The 12,332-nt window shown below is 34.3% G+C and overlaps 1 protein-coding gene across 9 annotated transcripts in view; it reads right to left on the bottom strand.

Moving 5' to 3' along the window:
- LOC145263152 (histone deacetylase 5-like) overlaps nt 1–12,332 on the bottom strand; it is a 506,934-nt gene that overhangs the window by 48,584 nt on the left and 446,018 nt on the right. For all 9 annotated transcript variants that reach the window (XM_080120140.1, XM_080120145.1, XM_080120142.1 and 6 more), the window contains 3 exons: nt 4,973–5,073; nt 3,848–3,901; nt 1,399–1,454 (listed from right to left, as the gene is read on the bottom strand). In XM_080120140.1, the coding sequence (XP_079976266.1) occupies nt 1,399–1,454; nt 3,848–3,901; nt 4,973–5,073 (211 nt within the window). The remainder of the gene's footprint in view (nt 1–1,398; nt 1,455–3,847; nt 3,902–4,972; nt 5,074–12,332) is intronic.

The following is a 12,332-nucleotide window of genomic DNA, read 5'->3' as shown; positions in this document are numbered from 1 at the left end:
AACGTTCCGGTGAGAATCAAGAAAAAAAAAATCAGCATTGGCATTTGTCATCCTATGGGTATCTTTGCCACAGTGTATGGCAAAAAAGACATTTCAACTTGGACAACAAATCAATGGATTTAGAGTGACAACATTGCTTTGATGTTATTCTTTTGTGTTCTTGGTAAAACTTTCTCTAATTTGTATTCAACTGTTGAGACTTGTTGCTCTCGCTGTAGGGGGAAAAACCTGCCAGGTCGGCTTATATTGGTTGCTACTGTAGACATCTTGCTAACACATCTGCCAATCTCCAATTGTGTTGTTATAAGTTGAGTTAGATATGAACTCGACATTGGTTGATGATGCAGCTGTCAGATGTGTTGAGCTAGCTCTGAATATAGAATGCTGAGTTCTATCAAAACAGTCGTAATTATTTAGTTCTTCAGTTTGTCTATCGATTTTATCGACCTGTTGATCATGTGATCAACCCCAAAACACCTTCTCATTTCTGGAAGTTGATTGTCTTCTGCTTGGTGTATAAATTGAAATTCAAATATTTTAATTTTAATTTTTTCCAACTATCCCTATTTTAATACTTTTCCATGGTCTCCTTTTTGGTTGTTGCTTTTCTGAGGAAAAAAAACTGAACAAAAAAAGGGAACAAAAAAAAAACTGAACAAAAAACTGAACAAAAAAGGGAACAAAAAAAACTGAAAAAAAGGAACAAAAAAACTGAACAAAAAAAACTGAACAAAAGAACTGAACAAAAAAAACTGAACAAAAAAAACTGAACAAAAAAACTGAACAAAAAAATGGGAACAAAAAAAAACTGAACAAAAAAAGGGAACAAAAAAAGGGAACAAAAAAAACTGAACAAAAAAAGGGAACAAAAAAAACTGAACAAAAAAACTGAAAAAAAAGGGAACAAAAAAAACTGAACAAAAAAAGGAAACAAAAAAAACTGAAAAAAACTGAACAAAAAAAGGGAACAAAAAAAGGGAACAAAAAAACTGAACAAAAAAGGGAACAAAAAAAACTGAACAAAAAAAACTGAACAAAAAAGGGAACAAAAAAAAACTGAACAAAAAACTGAACAAAAAGGGAACAAAAAAAACTGAAAAAAGGAACAAAAAAACTGAACAAAAAAAACTGAACAAAAGAACTGAACAAAAAAACTGAACAAAAAAACTGAACAAAAAAACTGAACAAAAAAACTGAACAAAAAAGGGAACAAAAAAAACTGAACAAAAAAAAACTGAACAAAAAAAGGGAACAAAAGGATGGTGTGAGGACTAAATAGGGAGAAAAAGGAAGAAACCAGTTGTGTTTTTGTAAGGCAAATCTTTCCAAGAACCTTCCATTTGTGTTCACTTGAGACATAAGAAATGAAATATTTAGAATTAAAAAAGGCATTCTTACATGGCTTGCTGTGCTTCCGCATGGTGCCCTGGAGGTCGAACTATAGCCATACCATTCTAGAATGTAAAGAAGAGGTCAATAAAATGTTGCCACTTTCCAATAACAATTACAAATATCTGAGTGTATTTTTATCACACTAATTTCAGAGAAACTTTGAGATAGCAAGATATAAAATAGACTGACATTTAAAGAAGAAAATCGAAAGATAACAAAACTATTAATTTGTATATATGAAGATAATTTATAGGAAGCAATTCCAATGCAGATGTGTGTGTGTGTGTTTATATATATCTCCCAGATTACGCCGGCATGTTGAAAATTGTGATTTTGTTGGCAGGTTGGCTAGTGCAAAAAGAGTTTAAAAATGTTAAGGTTGTCACCTGAAATGTCATTCAATTTGTGTGAAAGAAAAACGTGGAAAGAAAGAAAGAGAAAAGATATCTTTTTGCTCGCATGCAAGTGCAGTCTGGCTTCCGATTTTAGGAAAAATTGGACATGTCAAGTTAGACGTAAAGATTCTATGAAAGAAATGCAAAAAAAAAAAAAAGAAGTAAGTCAACAATGGCTTCCTCCCAGTTCACTCATAGATAAAGAATCCATGCTAGAAAATCAGTGTTATGTTTTTGTCAGATGTTATTTTTACAGCACTGACCGGTGACGGTTAGAATCGATTAGAGAAGACCAAGAAGCAAAAAAAAAAAAGGTATTGTGACTTTATCAACGTGGTGTGTGTGTGTATATATATATATATATATATATTATACACGCATGGACACACACTAGAGGTATCAATACTACAAACAGACATGTAATAAGAGACACACCTAATAATAATAATAATAATGAGACAACCATAAAAGACAAAATCTCTCCCACCGGAATGTTATATATATATTAGTTGCTTAACATAGTTTGTTTGAAGCATTGTATAGTATATATGTATATATTTCTGTGGAAATATGTTTTGTTCAATTACATTTGACCTTTTATTTATACTAGCAATACCAGATCATTTTTTTTCTTTAGATCAAATAAACTCAAATTAAGCATTATTGAAAAGAGCATAAAAATAAACAAGGTATTTAGTTTTTTTTAAATCAGCCCATTAGAACTCGAGTTATGACCATTTAAAGTATCAAAAAATGTCAATCCTATTCAAATGCATATAAGCTTGTGACTGGAAATGGTAGGAAATTTGCACAATTTACAGGCTAACCCATCTTTAAAAAGCTGTATCTTCAGATCTTTTTAAGATATTATGATGAAATTTTGGACATATCATAATACCATGAAGGTTCAGTTGGCATTATTTATGACGAGCGGGTTATGACTTGGTAACTTGCATACTAATTAGCATATTTCAGTTTCATTTTAACGGCTTTAAATAGAAACATACAAACAGCTAAGAAAAAATGGTAAGTAAGGCTTTATCATAATAGGAAATATTATTTTGATGGACATGATCATTTGTCATTATCACATCTTTTGTCTTATGATTATGTCTCATTATTATTATTATGCATGTCTCTTATTATGACAATGGCAACCAGGAAATCCAAAATGGCCACCACAGTACGATTCAAAGAAATTAGAAAATATGGCTTGTAGCATATCAAATTAAAGGAAATTTTGTACAGATCAGAATTATGTTTTCAAGTACATTAAACAAATTAGCATACTAATTCGCATAATTAAGTTTCATCTTAACGGCTTTAAGTAGAAGCATCATAAAAACAGTTAAAAAAAAAAAAAAAAATGAAAGGTAATGTTTGATTTATCATCATGAGAAATATTATTCTGATGGACATTATCATTTGTCATCATTACACCATGAAAAATCCAGTTATATAAGTTTTATTTTGATGGATGTAGGAGAAATGTACTTATTACTGATTTAAAGACTATGAGTGTCAAATTAAGTAGAAGGGTGCGCCTTGTCCAGCACTGAATGTTATGGTATCTGGTATTGCTATTTATACCAATCCTTAATTTATGAAACTCAATGTAATTACAGAGCATATAACAAATTAATGACAAAATAGATTCATTGATTGATATAAAAATTAAATGAATGATTTTGTGCTATGAAACAATTGCTGTCAAGAATTACGAATGTCAACACACTTGAATAAATAAATTATAAGATGGTCAACATCATGAAATTTGGAATATAGACTTTTGTTGTGTGTGTGTATGTGTGTGTGTGTGTGTGTATATATATATATATTAGATTAATATAGTTTGTATGAAGCATTGTGTAGAGCATTTATATCTAAAGATATCGTTTTCATTATGTTTCTTACTTTTCTTTTCATCCGTGAAGTAAACAGGTCATTGCAGTAAAATAATGAATATCAGGAAATAACGAGGAAATAAGAATCAATTTCACTGATCAATTTTCCTAATCCAAAAACGTGTTGATATTTTGTTAGACAATGATTCTACGTACCTTTAATTCTCCAGCTGCAACTCTGAAGGCCAATTCTATCACACAGCCTGTGGCCTAAAATAAAAATAAAAGTATTATTTGGACTATTTTGACCTGGGTTTATATTTTTAATGTTTCAGTCAATGTAACCTTCTTCATGTGCATCTTGTTGCACTCAAACACCTTTATACACTTTGCAACCTACATAAAAAAAAATGAAATCTAATTTACAAGATTATTTTTATTGCCTCAGCCATGACTAAGTGGAAGTGTATAATAAATGTTTGCACTGATCCTGTTCAAATCACCCACTGAACATGGAGGATCAACCTGTGTCCATTTTGTTGGCAAGCTGATTTTACAATAAAACGTGACTGTATAAAAGCTTTATACTGGAAATTGTAAAGTTAAGATAATACTAAAAAGCTGAAAGGCAAGTTAGCCATGAACCCCAACTTCAAGTGCAGGAGATGCATGAAATAGGCATACCCTATTGACGGACATCTATACAAAGAAATGATATTACATGACAACATCCTGGAGGTAACAGACTCTTTATGCTATCTAGGAGAAATCATGAGTGCAGATGATAGATATAAACTCAGTACAACCACAAGGGTGAAAGTAACTTCGGAAATCTTTTTGATTTATTGCGCTTGATAGCATCAAAACATTATGCTTCTTTACCTCAGGGTTAAATTGTATAGAAGCGCTGTGTTATATGTCCGTGGATGCCGAGTGCTCACTTAATCCGCTCTCACCTGACTGTAACACAATGGCAGATCCATGACCAAATGGATATTCAATATGAAACTGACCAAACCCAACACATCAGGTCAGAAGATTTGTTGAAATCACTAAACTTGGCCAGCATATCCTAAAGACGAATCAGTTACACTGATACAGTAATGTGAATTTTGGGTGTCTTGAATCACAGGAAGGTTGGCAGGTCAAGGAAAACTTGAGAGCAAGTGATTAGACAAGATCATAGAGTGGAATATGGAGGCAATCTATTGAATTGTAAGAAGCAGAGAGCACGATTGCATTATTTTGGAAAATATCTGACTTCTGAACAAGAGAAATATGACATTAAATGAAGAAAAATGAATTGTAAAAAGAAAGCAAAACAATGCAAATTGCAGTTACCATGCGAGCAGCAGTCGTAGTATGCATATCACTCCAAACTGTATCAGAATCCACACCGATACCTCCACATGATAAAATACAAAATCTTACGGGTACTGAATCTGAAATGTAATCAAAAGAAAAAACTTTCTTTACTCTTCATAGAGTGAAAAACAGAAAATGTCAAAATCATAATCAACCATAACCCGATCTTTTCTAAATCATATGCTGTAAAACCAGTTTTATAATATTAAGTGTAACGGTGGATGGAAACACTTCCACAACAGGATAACTGGTGTCTAATGACTAAAGTTCAAATTTCTTGCAAATCTAATATATGTCTGTCTGTCCGTTTGTTTCCATAATTTCAAACTATTTCTTCCAAAACTATAAGTCATAGAGCAGGGGCCTCAAATGATTGGATTTTTTATGGGCCGTTCTTTTATGAGTTTGGTTAAAATAGTTTTTATTAAGGGATCAAAATTAGAACAATCGTTATACATTTTGTACATTCATCTCAGTTTATTTTTAATCAGTTCATATGTGTGTCACGTTGGTACAGTGGTAACGTCACCAGTTTTGCTTTTAGCTGATGGCACCCAAATACTATTTTTCTTTTCTTTTACTTTTGAAATCACGACTATAATAATATATACGAAATCTGGACAAATTAAAATATTTATTTTACAACCAGGCAAACCCTCTCTCCCTCCTCCTGCTAGTTGGATATATTTGTATTTGAACACGAGAGGTTGTGCCCATAATATTTCCCCTAACAACTGTTTAAAATACTCCAAATAAAGTGAAATTTGGGAGATATTGGTTAATTTATATCTAATACCTACAGATAAAATTTCATCAAATCAGGAGTATCTGAATACTCATGAAGGGCTTCCACTGTGCCTTTACATAAAACTATATTAAATATAAAACTAAATACAGCCCTGATTACCCACTCTTATGCTTAACTGTTTCACAATTCATCTGGATCAATTAAGTAATTTCTCAATTTACAAAAATTAAACAAAAATTGGTGATGGACATTTTATTGATCCATATATCTATATTTTTATAAAGTAATAGGGTTTGTGTGTTTCTGTCTGTGTGTACAGCTCTCCATCATCAACGAAATATAAAGGAGGTAAGAGGGTAGATCTCTCCTGGTAGAGAAACATTAGAACCCATTTTAGGATGTTTCTGTTATAGGAGACATAAGAATATATGCCTAATTTCTTTATATACTAGTCTACAAACCACCCCCATATCGAATGACTTATGCTCATTTGCATATCACATTATATTAAATCTCTTTAACTAATTACCTCGACCTTATTACATATTGGAAATATTCTAATCATTTTAACTGTACTATTTACAAAATCTATTTAACATTTAATTATTTAATATATTTTCATTTAATTTTATATTCGATTTATTTCACTTTACGTATATTATCAAAACAATTCATTGGCGAGCAAAGCTTTATGTTTTGGGATTGTATTGAAAATGTAATGGAAATTTCAATTTCGTTCCGTTTTAATCTTTTATATTTTACTTGCCAATATAATTGAAAGAATACAATTCAACTATCGTAATTTTATATAAATAAACAAAAACAAATATTTTAAAATAAAACTTTATTAAAAAAGAAATAATTTTATTTTTAAATGAAAAAAATCAATTTAGTAAAATAATTGTATTAAACACCCCCAGCCTTGTCAGCAAACCTGTAAACCTATAAAAGTTAACATTTCGAATGTAAACAGTGATTTTTCGATTTTGTTAGCGCTTGCCGCAATTAAACACAATTAAAACGGAACTAACTTTATTTCCATTCTATTTTTTAAACAACCCCCAAAACATAACGCTCTCTTCCAGTTATAGCCAATTTTTTTTAATTAAATAAAACAGGTCAAAATAAACAGATAAGCGCATTTTCTTTTACATTTTTCTTACAACCATTGTCATTTAACCAACTGCAGGATATCGTTACTTTTGTGGGGTTGTTTTGAAAATGGCACGGAGATTATAATTTCGTTCCAATTTAATCTTTCTGGTCGAGCCTATTTCGAAAGCCTGTTTATCATAGATTTGAACTACAAATAATTTATTACATTTTGATTATTACTATCTTAAGACTTAAAGCTTATATTTATTTCATTTTTCTATTTATATATTGAATTAGTTATTTCCAGTCTTATTTAAACTTAGTGCTTTCTTTAAACCGGATGAACCTTTTATAAAAATATGAGTTTAACGTAAAGAACACGAACAAGGTTTTATTCAACTGAATTTCTTCCAGTTTACTAACAAAATATATAAATTTAAAAGAGATATAAATAATAAAATAAAAAGGTTATGTAATTTAAAAGAAATACACGTACTCACAAAAGCAGAACTTTTTTTTACACATTTTTTTAATGAGACTAACAATTACCTAGATCTTAGTAATTATTTGTTTTAATAGAACTGTTTTAATTGTACTGTTTACTTAGTTAACCTAAGTTGGTATTACATTTATTTTACATTTACTTTTTTTTTTAATTATTACTTTTAGACTGTGACGTTTACACCCGAAAGTAATGAGTCACACGTAGGTCGCTTTTATTCATTCCTTTTGGTCAAGATCAAAGTGTAGTATCTGTTCTTCAGATGCTGCACTTAAGATAATTTGTACCAGTCAATGGAGGGGAAACCCTCTATACTGGGACAATTATTATTTTTGGTAACCAGAGTGCCCCCTTTTTGCCTACTTTTAGGGGAGCTGGTTTTTACCTCACATTAAAAACGGCCTTGTGCCTAATTTGCTCAGTGGGGGAGCAAATAAATACCATCTGTTCTTCAGATGCTGCAAGCTATGACTAGCAAAGACCAGATGTGGGGGCAACCCCACATGCCTGACCTTTAACCAGCTCCCATTTCCCACCTATCGGGAGCTGGTCCCCTTTTTCCCTTCCCCCTCCCTTCACTCCTCACATTAAAAATTGGCCTTGTGCCTAATTTGCTCGGTGGGGGAACAAATAAATACCATCTGTTCTTCAGATGCTGCACTTCATTTTCTTGTTCTCTTTCGGTGGAGGAGAAATCCTTCACGACTGAGACAATTTTTATTTTTGTACCTTTTCTCCACGTTAAAAAACGACCCTGGTGTCTAACTCTGTCCCGTGGGGAGGCATAGTAAATAGGTACAATATAATTGTTTATAATTGTACTATTCAGAAATATTATTTATAGTTCGTCCATTTCAGTTAGTATACATTTCCTTTACGCTTAATTAATTTACAATCATTAATATCGTTAAACAATTCCGTTTAAAACCGAAATTATGCCACCCAAACGAAGTAGAAACGAAAGTGAGGAAGAAAGAATGGAAAGATTGGAAGCTAATAGACTAAGAGTTGCTGCAATTCGCTCCAATGAAAACAATTCAGATAGAGAAAGACGTCTAGAACTTAACAGGATACGTCAAAGAGAAAGGAGAGCAAGACTGTCAGATTTGGAAAGAGAAACCCAACGTGAAGCTGACAGAACTAGACATGCTGTAAGGCGGTTAAATTCATCACAAGATGAAATTCAAGAAAGACAAAGATATGCACTGGAAAGAGAAGCAATATTACGATCGAATGAATTATATGAGGTAAGTAGACGTACACAAGGTGAGTTGAGAGTGGCTCAACGACATCAGAATGAATCGGAAACCCAACGAAGCTTTCGCCTATACCATAGACTCTCAACCTGGGGGCCATGGCCCCCAAGGGGGCCATGGCAATAATTTAGGGGGGCCATGGTGGAATTTTCTTTTTTAATTGATTAAGTTGACAATAAAATTTTGTTACCTACATAATATTGTTACGAATGTGTGTGTACGTGTGTATGTATGTATGTGTGTATGTATGTGGGAGAGAGGTGATCGAATTATCTCAGTGTGGCCTTGGATATCAGCACGTAAACATGTGGGTATAATTGATTCTGAACCATACTGTATACTGTTTTACTTATTTTGTTCGACAATTATAAATGCGGTCGCTGTTTTCGTGTGTGAAATATTTGTGCACTTCCTTTATTATTTTATTATTTTTTGGTATCATTGTATTCATGCTCATTCCCTACTCAGGTATTCCTGCTTTTTTTTTAGTGCTAATATTGATGTGACTCGCTATTCTTCTCATAATTTCAATTGGGGCAGTGCTTGTCAAAGGAGGTGTGTTCTTGCTGTAGAAAGTACATTTCAGCTTGCTAGGTTGAGTGTGAATGTTTATCATCTTTACTCTCTCTGTGTATGTTTGTGTATGACTGTGTGTGTGCTTAATGTGTGAGTCCATGGATGTATTATGTATGTGGATATTTGTGTGTTTGTCATTTTATCACTTGTCCTATTTATCTGTCCTTCATTATCATTCTTTTGTCTTATCACTTAATGTTTGTTCTGATGGTCTGTCTTCTTTATTTTCCCTAGATTTGCGATGGCTACTAGTGTTACTAAGAAGCGGAAGTACAGTGAAGAGTACATTAGCTACGGATTTACATCAATTCTCGCTGATGGCATCGAGAAACCTCAGTGTGTACTGTGCTTCAAAGTGTTGGGGAACGATTCTATGAGGCCTAGTAAGTTGAAGCATCATTTGCAGACCATCCATCCACAGTATGCTGAAAAAGACCCCGATTTCTTCAGGCGCCATGAAAGTAGTTTCGGAAAACAGAAACTGGATGCAACTGGTGCTTTCCAACAACAGACCTCAAGTGTAGTTGAGGCATCATACGAGGTTGCCCTTGAAATAGCGAAGCAAAAGAAGCCCCACACAATTGGTGAAACCTTAATTAAGTCATGTACTTTAAAGATGGTCAAGCGTGTTCTTGGAGATGCAAATGAACGTAAAATTCAACAAATTTCCTTGTCAAACGACACAGTGAAGCGGAGAATTAATGAAATGTCAGATGATATAAAGGAAAAAGTGATACAGGAGATCAAATCGTCTCCAGCTGGTATGTTTGCAATACAACTGGATGAGTCAACGGATGTGAGTTCGTGTGCACAGCTACTCGTGTTTGTTAGGTATATTTTCTTGTGTGATATCAAGGAAGAATATCTGTTATGTACACAGCTTGAGACCACCACAACAGCTGAAGATGTGATGGAAAAGCTATCTTCTTTCTTCAAAGCTAACAGGATCCCATGGGAAAATTGTTGTGGGATCAAAATCAGGGTTCCAGAAGCGTGTCAAGGAAGTAGCTCCGAATGCCAAGGGGGTTCATTGTATGATCCATCGTTTTGCACTGGCGTCGAAAACCCTCCCTGATGAACTTTGCAAGATCCTGGAGGCAGTGGTCAAATGCGTCAACTTTGTAAAAGCTGGAGCTCTGAACTCTCGCCTTTTCCAGAACCTCTGTAGAGACATGGATTCGGAGCATGAAGCTCTCCTCTTTTACTCCAAAGTGCGCTGGCTTTCCAAGGGCAATGTTGTGAATCGAGTGTTTGAACTTCGGGGGGAGCTAAAATTGTTCCTGGAAATGCAAGGGAAAGATGATCTGTTGAGTCACTTCAATGAGGTTTTGTGGGAGCCACGTCTTGCATATTTAGCAGATATATTTGAGCAGCTAAATAGGTTGAATCTGAAACTACAGGGCAAGGAAAGAAATGTGTTTCACCTGATGGACTGTCTTCGTGGATTTCTTGCCAAGCTCCAGAATTGGCAAAGGAAAGTCGGTGCCGGGAATGTTGCCATGTTTGAAAACCTTTCAGCTGTCCTTGACGAGAATGAAGAAGATAGTCTGCTTGACCCATTACTTAAAACTGAAATCACCCAGCATCTGAGATCCTTGGAAAGTGAACTTAATATGTACTTCCCAGAATTCGAGGAGGAAGAAGGGAAGTTGGTAAGGAATCCATTCTCTGGCACTCTTGATATTACTACCATTCCCAGTGATGTTCAGGACGAGTTCCTTGATCTCAAACATGATTCTGCTGCCAAAGATCTCTATGAAGAAAAATCTCTGAATGTATTCTGGTGTTCGATGCATCAGTCATATCCAAAAGTCAGTGAGATTGCACTTCGACTACTCTTGCCTTTTTCAACTACCTATTTATGTGAGTCTGGTTTCTCCACCCTTCTACAAATCAAGAATAAGAGCCGCAACCAATTGGATGTGGACCCCGACATGAGATGTGCATTGTCAGTGACACAACCTCGGATTCGTCAACTGACTGAAAAGAAACAATATCAGCCTTCCCACTGATGTGTGATAAAGTATGCAGAGGTTAATTGAACTTTCTCCCATCCAAATCAAATTTGCTATTGTCTGCTAGTCTTTTGTAGTCTAGTGATGTAAGTTAAGCATATCACAGAAATCTATCAATATAAGATAATTATGACTGTAAACTTTGTAATAAAGCAAGGGTGTTCTCTTCATCAACATTTTATTTATTCTTTTTTTTCTGCGCCTTTTTTGGCAGGGTGGGATTTGGGAGAAAAATGAAGGGGAGCCACACGAATGTTGAGAATTCATGAAGGGGGGAATGGAGTGAAAAAGGTTGAGAACCACTGGCCTATACCAAGGGCAACAACGAGAGGCTGCATGGAGAGAGAGTATGACTTTGCCCCAGCAATTGACAGAAAACGAGTCAGCTAGACAACGAATGACTGCTTTGAGACACCATGAAATAGAACACTGCAATAGAAAAGGATTGCTCTACAACAAAAATGACTCTCTCACTACAGCTGATATAGGAAAAATGGACAAAGTATGTCAACATTGCTCAGCTGTAAAATTTAAAGGAGAAACCCCTGGTTGTTGTTGTTCTTCTGGCAAAGTTGTGCTTGATAGCTTTCCACCACTGCCTCAGTTGCTTCAAGATTTGCTCTCCGGCAATGGTCCCATCTCTAAAGATTTTCTGCAAAATCTACGCAGTTATAACAATTGTTTTGCAATGACATCATTTGGTCACAAAATTGTGGCAGTACATGGGTGGAATCCTTCTTTTAGAATTCGAGGCCAGGTTTGCCACCAGATTGGGAGTCTTTTACCACCTGAAGATGAAACAGCAAAGTTTATTCAAGTCTACTTCTTGGATAGTCTGGAAGAGGAACTACATAATCGGGGACGTGACAGTAGACTCAATAGAGACATTCTCCAAAGTCTGACTGAATTTTTACATGAGAACAACAGCTTTATTTGTCAGCTGAAAACAACAAAGGAGAGGATTGAAGAAGAACACTTGGTAGAACATAAAGTTGTCATAAGGGAAGACCGAAGGCCGCAAGAAGAGCATCCACGGCGATTCAATGCTCCAACAACAACGTATGAGATTGGAATATTAATGGAGAATGAACCAACAGCTAACCGGGATATTGTCTTGCGTTTTAAAAATGATACATTAAAATGG

This window comes from Euprymna scolopes, chromosome 38 (assembly GCF_053919585.1).
Source record: "Euprymna scolopes isolate OS-2025 chromosome 38, ASM5391958v1, whole genome shotgun sequence".
Lineage (NCBI taxonomy): Eukaryota > Metazoa > Mollusca > Cephalopoda > Sepiida > Sepiolidae > Euprymna > Euprymna scolopes.
This window is presented reverse-complemented; position numbering and strand designations above follow the sequence as displayed.